The sequence below is a fragment of the Anopheles cruzii genome, chromosome 3 (assembly GCF_943734635.1).
Source record: "Anopheles cruzii chromosome 3, idAnoCruzAS_RS32_06, whole genome shotgun sequence".
Classification (NCBI taxonomy): domain Eukaryota; kingdom Metazoa; phylum Arthropoda; class Insecta; order Diptera; family Culicidae; genus Anopheles; species Anopheles cruzii.
In genome coordinates this window covers 70,779,881-70,796,015 of record NC_069145.1, presented here as the reverse complement: position 1 = coordinate 70,796,015, position 16,135 = coordinate 70,779,881, and the positions used below count along the sequence as shown (strand labels likewise).

At 50.0% G+C, this 16,135-nt stretch overlaps 1 protein-coding gene across 1 annotated transcript in view; it reads left to right on the top strand.

Annotated features, from left to right (window-relative positions):
- Positions 1–15,885, top strand: part of LOC128270900 (uncharacterized) — a 47,714-nt gene extending 31,829 nt beyond the window's left edge. The window contains exons 2-7 of the mRNA XM_053008325.1: positions 6,371–6,576; positions 8,521–8,656; positions 9,311–9,444; positions 14,654–14,776; positions 14,862–15,069; positions 15,674–15,885. Coding sequence (XP_052864285.1) covers positions 6,371–6,576; positions 8,521–8,656; positions 9,311–9,444; positions 14,654–14,776; positions 14,862–15,069; positions 15,674–15,885 — 1,019 coding nt within the window. The remainder of the gene's footprint in view (positions 1–6,370; positions 6,577–8,520; positions 8,657–9,310; positions 9,445–14,653; positions 14,777–14,861; positions 15,070–15,673) is intronic.
- The last annotated feature ends 250 nt before the right edge of the window (positions 15,886–16,135 follow it).

Sequence of the window (16,135 nt, the reverse complement as noted above, 5' to 3'; positions counted from 1 at the left end):
CGTGATCGATCTTTGAACAGGCACAAGCTCGAGTGGGTTCGAATATTTAAGCTGAGCGCTTGAGCTGGCCACATCAACGAAATGCAGCAGATTGAAAATTCCGCAACTCTTTCACTCCAAACAACGTCACGCAAATGAACCGCGCGATTGAATTATGCTAACGACATGGCGCGAACCCGCCGAAATGTGGCTTGCCAGCGGGTTGTTCGTTTTGGTTGCATTTTCCATGAACCGCCCATGAAAGGGGTTTGGCCTTTTCTCTGCCGCGACGATTAAATTACATCGCGAGGACGTTTTTTGTTGCTGTTGTAGTCGTCGTCGTCGTCGTCTGCCTCAATCAGTGGACCGTTTGTCTCGAAAAACACTTTCGGGCCAATCGTCACCGGAAGCAGAATAACAAGAAAACACTCGACGACAACTCGATCGGGCCACAGGAATAAAAAAAAACAACGCCCAGCCCAACCAGCGCCAATGCCGAGAAGTTTTCACTCCCCCTTCCGGAAGGATACGCGCCGACGGAAGGATGGCAATAAGATTATCGTGTAAAACAATTCATCGACCGAAAATTGAATTGACGAAAAACCAACCGAAAACCTGTCATTGGCTGAGGCAGTTTTCCCGCGGCAAAGGAAACGGAACGCCGGCGCATTGCTTTGGCCGTCGGCAGCCGTCCCCATCCCATTGTGTGCGCTGGCGAAGCGGAATTTCAAATGAGGCCCGCGAAAAGATTTGCGTAAATAATGATTCGCGCGTTCGCCCGGGCCGGTTCGATGAAGGACACGAAAAAATTGGCGGAAATGGCAACGCAACGCAAAACCCTCCACAGCAATCGTGAACATCCATTAGGATAATCTCCAAATTTGTGCAAATCGAATCACATCCGCTTCAGTCCCGGCACTTCCCGCCTGGCGGTGGATGGATGAGTGTGTTTCGGTTCGCTCCCGCCCGCCAACCGAGTACACCGCGCCGCGGGAGTCCTTGAGCAGTCACTCGGGAGCGGGCCCGGGCACGGGCCCGGGGGCTGTATAATCTGCGACGAGTGGCATTAATTTCAATTTTCCTAGAATTTCTAATGAACTGATTTGTTCGCCCATCGCCCGCTCGCGCTGATCACGGTGATCGTGCATGGTTTGCTTTGATGTGCCTCGGCGACCAAAGGGATTCGAAGCTTCCTTTGTTCCGGAAGCGAGTCAAATTTCAAATTAAAAATTAAATCGTGCGCAAAAGTAAATTACAATAAGTTTGAATGCGGTAAAGGTTCTGGCAATCATGTCAAGGATTCTTTCTCATATCAAGGATTAATGTGATTTGCGATAGGAGGAAGTACCTCCAAACAGAGCGTACTTTATAAATCAAATCACGAACACACCTGGTTTTAACCACTAAATACACTCGCCAAAGAGCTTCCATTTGCAGATATCTGTACTCCAATATTAGGTAATCTTTCAATAAGTATAATCTTGTTTAAGTTTAATTTTTAAATTGAATTTGAATAGATTTACATACTGATATTTTCCAGATTTGTGATCTTGTTAATTGTTGGTTCTCCAATTACATTACGAGAGTCAGTGGCCTTATTTTTCAACCGTAACACACTTCACCGATAGATTGATTTTGTCAGATTGCATTTCTACCTTCTCTATTGTTTCATGCTATCCGTTCGGTTTTAGGCGCATCATAAATCCATTTATCCACATTTGGTAGGTCTTTATTTTATAAGGAATCTCCCTGTTGTTACCAGTCTTCAATTTGTTGCTTAGTTAACCTAATTTTCTTCTGGATGAGCTGGTTTTAGTATTTCAAACTGTAGTTTTTGCTAGATAGAATTAATGGTCTGAGCTGGACTTGATCTCTGTACAATGTACATTGTCTCTTACTTGACATTCGCCCGATGTCCCATAGGTACTTAGTATCTTGGACACTTTTCATGCTCAAGCTTTTCATTGCTGAAATTGATGCCTCTTTTTAGTTACCACTTATCCGCACCAGAGTAGAAGCTTCCTCTGGTCTAGACCTGCTAAGCAACATCGCCCGACGCTCATAATCATGCTTCGTCGGTTCTGAACTTCAACATTTCCACTAACCAGTGCAAAACTGCGACTTATCCCGCTGACTGAACGAAGATTAACAATGTAAATAAATCAAATTTCAGAACCAAGAAGTTGTTAAACACGTCCACCGAGCTAACACGTTGTTGCTGTTCCTGACCCAATGTAAGCTGTCATCACAATTATCGTTTACGTGCGTTGAACACCGTTTGAAACTTTGCCCCATTTGCTATGCAATTCAAACACCCGCTTGATTGTCAATTTCCGCCGACCGACCGGCGGACCACAAATTAGTCCGGCAAGCTGCGCCACCGACGGAAGCCGACGCGGAAGTCGGTGCCACGGTGGCCGTGATGGTCGAATGAATTATTTCACCGGTCGGGCGGAAGGCGGACCTACATGCCGATGAATTATTTCACGGACCGTGGCCAACCTAACAAACGCACCGCAACGTAATCGGCGACCGCCACCACTTCCTCGCCCACCGGCCGGTCCACCGACCCCTCGGCCTCGCTAATTCCACTTTAATTGAATTATTAATGTTTTCCTCGGTCGCATCAAGGCCGCCGCCGACGACGTGGTGGCTTTCAACGCCCCGTTCCAGCAGGTCACAGGAATTTACTGAAACATTACCTTAACACCAATGTTCGGGGCCGGGACAAATTGTGTCGCTTCTTTGTGCCGAAAATAGACCTCCGGAACGGGGACGCACCGGGAGCCGGAGTTCCGGAGCATCGGGCGCCTCCCTGCGAAGTGCTCTCCGGTCCGGCACTCGGGTTGTCTTACGTGTGCTTCACAAGCTACTTGTAATGTGAGCTGACTGGCATAAATTATGCACCGGCGGGCACCAGTAGCAATGTTGTTCGTTGGCCGGCTCGTCCAAACGCCAGCATCTCGCCGGTGAGTGGGTCAGCGCGCATAAGTGGCACTGCCGGACGGGTACCGTGCCCGATCTGCTCCTGCCGCTGGTCGAGCGAGTGATTTGAAATTAATCAAAATCACTGCACGGGCGCCGTCGAGGACGTTTCCGGGGCCGGACGCCGAGCCAGGGATGAGCAAAAGATATATGTTGTGGTACGCGGACGTGGTCTGAGGATGTCGTAAAATAAATTATTTCTAGTTTATGTCGCCCGGCCGTGAATTGACTTGGGTTTCGAGTTCACTTAACGCGCCAGTTGACAATCACTAGCCTGACTTCTTCTGCTTGATCAGAGTGCGATCTTTGCGAGCTGATTCAATCCAAACTGATGATCCAGTATCTTAAGTTTATTAATTCGCCCTAAGCAATCAAACGGAGGCACCTATTCATGCAGCATTAGAAAGGACCTCAACAATGCAAATACGTATTACTGAAAGTGAGCGGAAAAGATAACAACGGAACCGCGGCGCGGCGGCTTCCTTTCGACTTCACGCCCTTTTCTACACAGACGGTCTGTTGTCTGCTGAAATTTGTCAAAGCCTCCCCCTAAAAGTCGGCGGAAAAACGGAGCAAAAGAACATTCACTCAACCACATTACCGCAAAGTGAATGGCACCGGGTCGGGGTGTGAGGGCGTTCGCGATAACAGAAGATGGCCTTTCAAATTGTGGAGAACATATTTGCAACCGAAGAGAATAACATCGCTACGCCACGTGCGGTGCCGCGCGTCTGCGACACGTGATGTTGACAGAGGATTGGGGAAAGAGGGACAGGGGCAACAATGATAAGGACCGAACAAAACGACTACGGTGCGCGCAATGCCTGTTTTCGTGTGCCGGTGGCGCGTAACAATTGAGCGTAATGTTGTTCTTGCCGAGTTCATGAGTGATGAGCCGGATGGGTCGTCGCCGTTCGCCAACCTGCAAGACGAACCTTTTGTGCCCGGTGACAGTGCGCGGACAACCACCGGGCCCCCTCCCCATCATGACCCCTTTGCCGGGGTCATCAAAAGCCGGGGGCGGTCCTCGGAGTCATTCAGCGCACGCCGCCGTCTCCTCGACGATCCTTTCGATTACATTTCTTCCAGCGTCGAGGGCTGGTTCCTTTCTGGCCCGTCAGGACATTAGCACATCACTTGCACAAAGTGAGACCCGCACCGCTCGGTGCGGAGCGAAATGAAAAGAGCATAATGTTGCCATTCTGCAAAGCTCGGTGAATGCCCGGGTCGCTGCATATGGACGGGTGCCTCATCAGACGTCATCGTGGGCCACCCGTCCTGGCAGGCTTCAGTAAATGAATTTGCATTCCACGGTCGGCCTGTGCACCATTACGTTGCAGCCTGCGCGATTTCCCGTTTTATTTTCCTTTCGTCCGCTGATGGATTGAGACAAAAGAACGGAGAGTAGAAAAGAAAAACCTCCGACCATCCGGCGCACGTCTTTCGTAAGGTCGCTGCAGTGTTGCTGTAAGCCCCACAGCTCGTGTGGTGTCTTAACATGCGGAACAATGACCGAACAAACTGGGCTGGGGCAGCGACAAAAAATGCTGATGCTGATGGAGGGCTATTATGATGTCTTGTGCCGCCCTCCCGAAAGGGCTCTGTTCCCCGCCTGTTGAATATGTCCGTTTGGATTCTGCTTTCAGTCAGTCACAATGCATCAGTGCCATTGGTGGATTCCATCTTTCCATCCCATTGACTTTCGAAATCTAACTACTCCGAGCCTCTTTTCAATTATGTTTGACTCATGCATCTATTGTTCACTGTTGGGAGATTAAAATGCATTTAGAAAGGTGCTTTGAAAAAGCAAATATTGAACATTGGTTAAATAAAAATACGTTTTGTAATAAACTCTTGTTTTCTTCTTCTGTTCAAGTCTATTTCATTTATCTCTTAAGTGTGTAGTAACCAGATCGGTTACAACTATCTCTCATTATTAACCTTTCAACTAGAAAATCCTTTGGCCTTTTACAACCTTTTTCCAATCTTATCCCGTTTTGATCGACTGATCAAACGTTTCCCTTCGAGGATCACCAACAGGGATACCTAAAAAGAGGAAAATAAGACTATCTAACAATTCGATAAACTTTCCATTCTGAAGAAAAAATACATCTTCAAAGTAAGGCCTCAGGGGGCAGCCGTTTGTTTCCGTGTGCCTCCGACAGGAAGAGCAACTTCCTGCAAAAAAAAACCCACCGGAAATCCGTTTATTGTCTCGTCACAAGGACGGCCACATTGCCTGACGCCGTAGCCACCTTCGTTACGATTTGCGCCAGGTACGGCGCCACGGTTAATGAAATTACCCGTGCACAGCCGAAAGAAGCCCTCGTCGGACATCCGTTTTCTTGCGCTTCACGGTTTTTGCGCCGCCCCAAACGTTGGCTGCTAATCACGATGCACTGCACATCCGGGGATCGCTTCGATCCACTGCGCTTGCCGCTGCCCGGTGCCTGGAATGATAATTTGCAGTACGGTGTGGCCGAAGGCCGAACGCTTTCCTTACTTTCGAGCGTTCCGAGACACGCTCGCGGCCCGCACGTGACGGACATATTAATGCACAACCCGAACCCCTGGGGAAAATCTGCTCTGCAAAAGTGTCAATCCGTTCAGCCGTCCCGAACGGTCCGCCAAATCAATCGCACTGTTGTTTGGCGACCCGCTTTTTTTTTGCTTTTGCTGCCCACCCAAACCCGTTGCATGATGAAGCCCACAGAAAGGATCAAAAATTCAGTGCGCCAACCATAGCGCGGGCCCCCCGCGGGGTGGGTACTAAGCCAGCTTCCGGCTTTTCCGGGTAGCCCGTGGCGAATCATTGATTACCAGCGTTTCGAAAGGATTTAATTTTTATGAATTTTCTTCCTTTTTACAGCGGGTTTCCCCTTTTTTCTATCGCCCCCTCTCTTTTTCTTGCACTTATTTTCGTCTGCCGCTGACGGGGGATTGGCCCGGAACGGCTTTCATCGGCAGTGATTATATGATGGGCTTTCCGGTACGGCGTTTGAAATATTTAATTAAGGCTCCGGATCAAAGGAAGGTTACTACGGCCGTTTCCCGGATGTGTTTCTCGTCTGCCGCGGATGGGTTTCCCCGGTGGAAAGTGTTACCGACCGTTAGACCCGGGTATTCGATGATAAAAAGTGCACACAAAGCACCAGCCGGGTGCCAATCGAAAACTCATTTCGATTAGAGACCGATGGTAGTCGGTAGAGTTATTACGTAAAGCGGAACGATTCACAGTTTGGCTACCCAATTCCGTGGTCACCACGAATTTATCACCTTGTTCAGTGGTCGATGCAGTCCCAGAACACTAATTACCATTGCGCTCGCAGACAAACTTGCGCGCCCCAGGAAGTCTAATGATCGGCTTTCCGTACTAATACTTCACGCCTTTCCATCTCTTCCACAGTGATAGCGGCGCTACGGGACGTGCAAGTTTCGGTGCCAGCCGCGGTACGCCGAGGGGACACGGCCACGCTGTTCTGCTACTACGACATGGACGGCGAAAGTCTGTACTCGGTGAAGTGGTACAAGGGACGCCGCGAGTTCTACCGCTACACGCCAAAGGAAAGTCCGCCGATGAAGATATTCCCGGCTCAGGGCGTCCAGGTGAAGGTAAGTCCGGAGCCCCGTCCAGTAGTTGAGTGGAATTCAGTCAGAAGCAAAACCCGTTTTGGATCCATTAGAGAAACAATCCGTTCCAAGCCTAATAATCTCGAATGGACCTCGTTCGGTTTTCCCACTGAGCTACCAAAATTCCCATCACTCTGTTTAATCAATTTCCATTTTTTTTTTCGGCATAAGAATCGACCCCGATAAGCAACCGCTTCGATTATGAAAGCCAATATTCTTGGCACGGCATGGTCGAAAATGAGGAACATCTAGCGAATTTTCCACTCCATTCTCTATCGAGGGGCCGATCGTCCCGGCACAACGAGGAACAGATTTATCGTCCCTCCGGAGCTCCCTCGATAATTCATCCAATATTCGCATCGGGAGCATAAGATATGCCGCCGACCGGCGAGAGCATAGCTAAGCACTACCGCTGCGGGGTGGACTTTTCGGCGCTGTGGCCTTAGACACTTACATGCATGGCAAAATTCAAGATAATAACCCAAATTTTTGGTTGGGTAATGCTGGGCAGAAAAATAGAAAGAACGAAACAAAAAGTGAGAGAAAGAGAGAGAGAGAGATAGGAAGGGAAAGAAAAGTTGGGACAACAGGGCAAAAAAATGTAACATTAGAACAAAAGTTAAACCGGAACACGCCAGGCAACATACGATGTTGAAAGTTCGGGCTCGGGTAGCCAGACCACAATGAATTTATGTTGTTAGAAAATGTGTTCCCCCGGCCACCGTGCCCCAGACGGGCCCCCTCTCGGCCGGCCCGTCGGATGCTGTCGGAGTATGCGTCCAATACACATAACCTGTTTTCTGCAAGTCTCTGGCAACAAGCCACTCGATTCGCAACGGAACGACGGTTGCTTCCTGTTTGGGGTTTTTGCTCTCGCATGCGACGGGGTTTTTAGGAAAACAGTGGAGAAAGAAACAGACAGAGGCAGAGAGAGAGAGAACGAGGAGCGAGAAACCCAATTTCAGGGGGAACCATTTTTCTTTGCCACCCACTCGGGCACCCACGCGGCGGCGGCTGTCGGGCGCTTTCTGACGCCGGAACAAATTATGAATCTGACAAAATGTGGCTTCTGCCCGGCAGGGTTGGCGCCGGCACTGCCCGTGACCAGGACCCCGTGGCCAGTGGTGGTTCGGAATAGTTGTTCGAAAGTGGTGCTCCACGCAGAGCGCAAGCGGGGGACCATCGTAACCCTTGTGGCTTCTGTGCGTGTGTGTGTGTGTGTATGGATGGCTTTTGGGGCAAATAGCTACTTTTTTTCTCTCTAAACTGTGGTTCCATCTCGAGGAACCACTCGCCGCCGAGGAGACTCGGTGCGAGAAGCGCTTTTAACAACATAGTTATCTCTCATATTAGTCGTCCCCGACCGGCCGGAAGCAGCCCCACAGCGATGGATGTATTAATCAAGCTGAACTTTGCTTTCTTGTGCGATGTATAATTCAGTTCTTTTGATCTACGGCTGGTGTTGCCGTTTTGCCGGAAAGCGTAGAAGCCCGCTCGGAGTAAAGTGGATGTGGTGGTGGTGGCTGTGCAAAAGGCCAGCAAATTCCCGACGCTTTTAATGGCACGATTCGCAGAAAGCTGCAACTCAGAAGTCGTATCTCACGGACTTGGTGTTTTTGTGGCCAGATTCCTTAGGATCGTTCGTGCAAAATGTTTTCGTGAATTACACAAGATTACACAGCTTAAGATGCTTTTGGATTGTTTTTGTATTATTGTTTCAATCAATTGGGAATTGTCTATTAATATTATCTTAGTATAATATTGTTGTTTTATTAATTTAATCTATTAAATGGAGTCATAAATGGAGTTTACGGACTAGTTGACAACTAACCACAACAATATCAAGACCTTAAATTTGTTTTATTTAATCACACACCTGGTCTTTTCAATGATTAATTAAAACTCACTTACGTTTTCCACTTGCAGCGTTCTGCATCGAACGAAAGCCAACTGACGCTGCTCGGGCTTTCGATGGCTTCGTCCGGGAAGTTCAGCTGCGAGGTGTCCGCCGATGCGCCCTCGTTCCACACTCTCATCAAGACCGGCGACCTGGAAGTGTGCGGTGAGTATCGGCCTGCCGTTGCTAGTTGCGCCAAACGCTGCAGACACGAGTATAAACGTCCGAAACGTCCATCTAACAACCAAACCAAACCCGCCATGTTGTCAACAGCAACTGTGCTTTTAAAACCCGATAACAGCTGCAAATTGATCGATTGCATCAACCTATTGCCTCATGTGTCGCGGGAAAGCTCTGTTGATTCCAACATTCGTTCAATCAATCCCCATTTATCATAAAGCTCACAGGTACTTTAACTTATGAGAATGCAAAAGGCTTGTTAAAATATTTGTATTTACGAACAATGCGACCGCTGCATTCACCCCTTTTGAGAAAATGACAAGCTCAGCTCGTCCGTCCGACAACGGCTGCGACCAGGTCAATGACCGCAGCATCCTGCATCCAGCATCACATGCTGCGGTTGGTGGGCACCAACCGGTCCACCGGTCGGTTAATTAATGGGTAATGTTTCCTCTGACAGCCAGTGCGTGACCGCAGATGTAAATTCGGTGTCAGCTGCGCCGTGGAAAAGCCCGAAATCGATTCGGGCCCGAAAAGTGTGCCATTTGGTTTGAAAGGATTGAAGGGGCCACAGGAAAGAAAAAATGCATGGAAGAGCTCCATTAAAGCGATTTGTTTTTTTTCCATTCTCCCTTACAGAGGTACCGAAGCATGTGCCCTCGGTTCACGGGATGCGTTCGCGGTATCGCGTCGGTGACATCATTCGCGGCAACTGCACGTCCCACAACTCGCGGCCCGCCGCCAACCTCACCTGGTACATCAACGAAGCGCAGGTACGTGTAGGACGCCATGGGCGGGAAGTAATTAATTTATCATGGCATAAAATTGTTAACAAAACGATGAAAATTGCCTCACAATTAGCGCACTTTCGCGTCACACGCTAACGGCGAGCACTTTGTTCAACGAATTAAACACCTATTTGGGGTTTTAACTTATGCATCGCAGCAACCGTCGATCATCGATAGTCGATGAGAAAGCCGAGAGTTGTGCGAACGTGCTCCACCACTTTGATTTAGCTACTACCGAAGCATAATTACACGTGTTCAGAGACCGTCTTTAAAAAAGGCTTGTAGGCTTGTACAGCAATTAATCAGATGTTTATTGTGATGCTCGCGAGACGTCTTACATCAACCACGAAAGAGGTTGATTTTTAATAATTCGCCCTATTTGCAATAACTTTAGAAGCTTTCCAAGAAAGATGAATCGAACTCGAACCCTATCGTCGTAGCAATCCTTCGCTTCAACCTTAACTAGGTCTAGGTGGCTTACGTCACCACCAGACCGCCGTGCAGTGACTGTCTGTGTGCTCTTTGCCACAAAAGTCCCCAAAGTACTTCCCCGGGAAGGTGTTGCACATCCGGTGTCGAGATTGCGCAACGAATCTGGTGCCATCAACCCACTGGTTGGTGGTGAGGGCACACCAACAAACTATCGCCCGAGCGCCCTCCGTGCGCCTTCGTTCCCGGGGCTACACGGGAAGTTGGTAGATGATTGATTGGCCCCCGGAGGACAGTTTGTTACATGATAAGGGTTTCTTTGCCCGTGCCCGCAAGGTTCACCGGTTGCTGGTCCGGACTCGAACTCCGAACGGAGAAACCGGAACCGGGCATTAAAGCATGCCCCGGGTGGAACTCTGGAGTCAGGCAGCTTGCTGCAGTATTGCAAATATTTTGAAATCATTTGGAGACACCAGAGTAAGGGTCCTACTTTGCTCCTTCAAATCTCGACCCGTTCAGTTCAACATTTAAACACGAACAAAGTTATTTGCCTTCAAATAAACGAAAAACTGAAGATATTTAACACCGTAATGGGAAAGAATATTTTTCTACAACCCCACGGAACCAATTTAATTAAAAATTACGAACACTTTACGTCCGAAAAACCGAGTGTGGCACGTCGATAAGCCGAAGAATTGCACAAGTTTTATAAACCATAAGCTCGGGCCCATCTGGGTGAATCTCAGAAATCCGTCACAGACACTCGCCGTCCCGACCAATATTGCGGGGCCCCAGGCATCAACACGGCCCAGTGAGGCGTAATTTTAAGTTGTTTCGATTCGCATCACATTATGCGCTTATCCTTTGGCTCTAATTAACTTCCGAACTCTTCCGGCGTCAGCCCGTGCGAGAGGCGTAAAGCAAATCAACAAACGCGACGGACACGAGGACGGACCGGAACCAACCCATTCCGTTGCGCCCTACCGTGGGGCGGGTTGTCCGAATTACGGACTTCAGATTTCCGATTTTTGACGGCAGCTTTCATATTCCGAAAAAAGTTTGTTATCATAGCCGGCAGCCGGCGGAGTCTGCCGGGGTCTGCCTGCCCCTCCAGTTTACTCAATTTCCATTTCAAGGACTCGTTATCTGCCCCGACTGCGTCTGCGGCGCAACTTCAGGCCCGTGGAGCGCCATCGACATTGAAAATATCCAGCCAATCGAACCAAATCTTATTTCACCCTTCACTGGCTTCGTGCAGAATTTCCATGCAACTCCCTGCCCGGGGCCTCGCTCCACTCACACACACACACACAAACAAACACACACACTCTTCTTCTCGGGAAATTCGGCTTTAGTTTTTGTTATTATCCACCTTCCCGCTTCTGTTCGTTTCATGCGATTTTCAGCCCCACGAACAGGCCACCTTCGCGAACTTCACGCGGGATCGGGCTGCCCGTGTGCCCGATTTGTTCCCGATTTTTTCCTTCATTATCTATTCTCCGGAACCGGCGAGGCGTGAGTGAAAATTATAAACTTCAAAGTCGCCCGGGGAGGGGAGTGGCGGACCGCAATCGATGAAGGACCTCTGGCAGCGGCACCGGCCAGGAAATCGGGTTCGCTGGTGCCGGTTTCTTCATATTGTTTTCCGATCGCCACTTCACACGACGCACGCTCTTGCTGTTGTTCCGTGGCATACGGACTGTTCCGACGGCAAACTTTTCACACGGCCCCGCCGTCCCTGTATCCCGGCATCAAGGATCAAAACTTCACAGTGACTGATTCCGGGTCGACCCCAAACACCGATCCGTTAAGCTGGTGGAAACAATTCTAAAACCAATGCAGATGATGGGCAGCAATGGTGAAAAACGTGAAAATGACATAAATCATTGGAAAACCGGAGATATCAAAGTGCCGGGCGAGGCGTAACAAAGAAAGAGGTGAAAGTCCAACCAGGCCCAAGAACTCCTGGCACCGATCAGCGGCGCCCCGAGAGTGTCCTTATGCTGGCATTCCATAAATCTGGCCAACATTCGGGCTGCCAATCAAAGCATCGGGATGCGCCGTACGCGCCCCGAGATCCATCTCGATCTAAACTTTCCCTTTTCACCCAAACACGGGGCCACAACCGACCACACTGCCGAGTATTCGGTAACCGAAAATGACCGCACCGTGGTCGGGGTCACCGTCGTAATCTGTGTGGCATTTTCCGGGGAATGCGAAAGGGTTAGTCCTTTGATTTTGGGCCCGATCTAATCGTAAGTTTTATTAGTTTTTCTCCCGGGTTGTGTCGGAAATATCTGCTTCATAATTTCGGCTGGCCGGTCCGGGTCGCTTCCTGGCCGATCATCGCAAAACAAAAGGGACCCGACCCGTCGGCATCTGGGCCGCGGCCACACAGGTGCACGGGGGATGATTTTTTAACCTTTTATCAGTTAACACGAGTCACTGCAGCCGTCCGTTGGCTGCGCGTTGGCGACGGTCCTGCCGAAGCCAAGCATCCGCTTGGGGATGCTTGCGGATGCCACCCGACGGAAATCCCGCCGGGAGCCACCGGTTTGCCGCAGAGAAACAATGGCAAAGTTAAATTGTTTTCCAACCAGTTGACCCTGTTGCCGAGGACCTAGGTCCCGGGGTCGGTGTGGGTGTCCTTCGGAGGCCCGCTTTCTTGAGACGTTTTTCACCATCCACCATCCAGCCATCGGTGCCGTGGTGCGTTGTGCGTGGACCGATTAGGTGGACGTATTGTAAGAACACGCCGACTTGGGATGGTTTTTTTTTGTTTTCTCCAAAAGATTCCCAAAACTTTGCTTGTTTGAAGAATGTCACCTGACCTGGGGGGGTGCTTCGGGGCTTATTTTTAGGCGTGCGAAAGGCAATCTCCGGTCGGTTAAACTTTCGGAGCAAAAGCGTTTGACCAGCGGCCGAAATAGGAAACCCCGCAACCCGAAAGCCGAGCTTCAATGCCGACCCACACACACGCGCCCGTAGTGGCGTGGTTTTCCCCAACCACGCACCGGGGTGCTCGATCAAAGGACTTTGACACACCCGGGGGATCCCGGCTGGAACCCGAAACCCGAAAACGAATAAATTGGTCAAAAACTTTACCCGCCCGGCCAAACCGTTTGCGCCTGTTGCGGTGCGGACATCCGGCGAACAATTTGTTAATAGGATCAAACATGTTATGATTAGACTCTCTGGGGTCCTCTCCTGCTGATGCTCCGGACAGCTTCCGCCGCCGCCAGGTAGAGGATCACGGTGGCGAAGAGTTTCTTCGAGAGTTTCCAATGTCCAGCCCGGGACTGTGCAGCGCAAGATGGATGCCGATGATGATAGTGACGAGAGAAACTTTTTCACTCAATATCCGATACCGAGTTGCTGGAGAAAAAGTTTCACGCCGGAAACGGGAAGCCTTTCTCGATCGTTTCAGTGTTTGTTTGTGGAAATTGTCATAAAAATGTATAAATTGGTTCGCGAAGCTCTCACGGACTCGTTTCGTAGATGATTTCATGAGATTATGCGTTGCACCTGAACCACTGGACACAGGTTTTTAATTGGGAAAACAACGATTAATTACTTGATTTGATAAATTGAACCAAGAACGGGAATTTGCCGTTACGGAACCCGTAAGCTTACCGTAAGCTCCTGCTTGGTGAAGCAATCAAAAACTGCAATCTACACCTTTACACAATGGCAACCCACTTCCATTTGTTGCAGCACAATCCGACTGCACGAGAACGGGGAGCTTTTCTTCTAATCCCTCGCTCTCCTATTACGATAAATTAGTATTAAAGATTAAGCCACATTTTATTGCTCCCGTACGCTTCGTGCCGGCCAAGAACGCGCACCAATTTGTGGGAATTAGACAAAAAAGCAAAACACACACACACACAATCGGACACGATACAACAACCGTATGTTTCGTGGTCCGCCGGAAATGGCGAAACGCATCCGCTGGCCGGTCGGCGCGCTGCACCGGATATCCGGCGTCGCCCCGAAACGATCTATTTTAATTTGTTACTTCTAACAAGATTATGCCACCCTCCCCGAGCACACACACACACACCGACAGGTACCGTGAGCACGAACAATTAGACAAACTGTGGCCATGCTTTCGTAATCAACTCCAAAGGCTGGGGTTTGGTGGGGCGAAAGACGAAACGAGTGAAAAACACCGACAACGGAAGCCGCTTTTGCGTCTCGCGAACGAACGCCGGTCCGTGGGTGGTTTGGAAAAACTTTTACACCTCCCCCGGATCGGTGGCTTTCCGAGGTTCCCGGTCCCGGGCACCACCACGAAGCCACAGCACCGCGCGCCCAGCGGCGGCATCTTCAAGTGCAACAAATCATGTTCAGCTAATCCTTAATTTTCCTAATGCGCCTTGTAACGGACCACATTAGTGTGTGTGTGTGTGTGTGTCGGTCGGTCGGTTGGCGAGCAGTTGGCCAGTAAGCCGAAGCCTTGACTTAATCCGCCGGAAAGGTGAAGTCGGGTGGTCGGAAAAGTACAGTCGTACCGAATCGGAGCGTGTTTTTCCGGTCCGATAAGAAATTGGATACGCCGTGGCGGGCTGCCTGGGGCCGAACATGAGGCGCGAAAAGCGGTATCTACTCGTTTCTTTGTGGCATAACGTTGAGTAGTTAGATAGCGAAGTATTGTTTGATGAATTTATTACCGAACCGTGGGGCGTCTTCGGGAGTTCATGCCACTTCTTCAGTTAACCTTCATATGGCCCATAACCCACTGATTTCATGTGTCCACTTACAGGCCAACCCGTCGTACATTCGCACGCACAAACCGTTCCGGGAGCGCAAGAACGACTTCGAGACGTCGCTCGTCGGGATCCACTTTGTGGCCAGCAGTCACCACTTCATGAACGGGAAGCTGAAGGTAGCTCGAATCGATCACTTTTTTAGCGTTCATCTTTAAGCATAAGTTTATAACATCGTCCCGGCATGTTGCCGCGTTATTCTAGATCCGCTGTACGGCGCGCATCCACGATATCTATCTGCAGTCGACGGAGCGATCGATCGACGAGGATCGGCCACGTGTCATGTCGGCGGCATCGTCGGCCAACGGGGGAAACAGCGCCGTGGTCGGCAATGCAAACGGCATCCCGTACGATAGCTTCCCGTACAGTGAAAATGAGCTCGACCGAAAGGACTACATGACCCACTTGCAGGGTAAGCGCCGGATGCTATTGCATTACGTACCCAACTAGTTGATTTCCCTAATTAGGCTAGAAAAGAATATTCCGCAAAAAGTCGGTCTCTTTTTGGTCTTCAGATGGACAACAAATTTTAATCAAAAATTAAGTTCAATTTATCTTTACACGCAACATTAATGTCAAACCTGACGTCTTCCATTTTCTGTATTAAACGTACGGCTACTTGGTCTGGTGTTGGTCTGAAGTCTTCCCTTTCGCTTTATATTTCCATCAGATCTACCGAACCCAAACGTAGTAGGCATCAGCGAAGAAGATGTGAAAGAAGCGAAACTTCGGCTGCTATCTTGTTCTTCTTGCTTTCCATTAAAACAAAGTAGCCTTCGGTGGCGCAACGAAAATACATTAGGAAAAGTTCGCTCGGCAAACGATAATTAACAAACTCCCACTCGAAGATAATCGATCAGTGGACGGAACCATTAGGTTTAGGGGGGCAGCTGAAAGGAGACGAAGAAGACAGTCGCCTTTTGCCCCGTTCTAGCACCCCCGCCTCGCAAACCCGAGCGCCGACCAATCATTCGATAATCAATTCATTGCTTCATTTCCGGTGTTTGTCGCCGCAGGAGACATGGCCGCATCGTCCGGAAGCGCACCGTCGGCCTGCTGGCTTCCGGGCCTCGGGCGTCTCCAGTTGTCATCAATCAATCACCCGAGTCGGACAGCCCTGCCGCTGCTGCTCAGCATCCTGGCGCCCCTCCTGATGGCTGCCCACCGTTGGCTGCTGCACGTCAACCGAACCGGATCACCACCGAGCACGGCTTCCGTCGGAGCATGATTCTAAGACGGCGCGGGCGAGACGGACTGATGTCTCTTTCTTGCGGTGATTTGTATCAATCCGTGAGTGATTTGCAGATCAACCCCCCCACCCGTTCGACGAAGCACCGGATGTCTGGCCGAAAAATGCGTCGGGCACGGACTCACGCCGTGTGAGCCGTCGTCCGCCGGGTTCGTATAGCTTAATTTCACAGTTTCAAGGCCACGGCTCCGGAGGGTGCATCTAAGCAAAGTAAAACGCCCGGAAAACT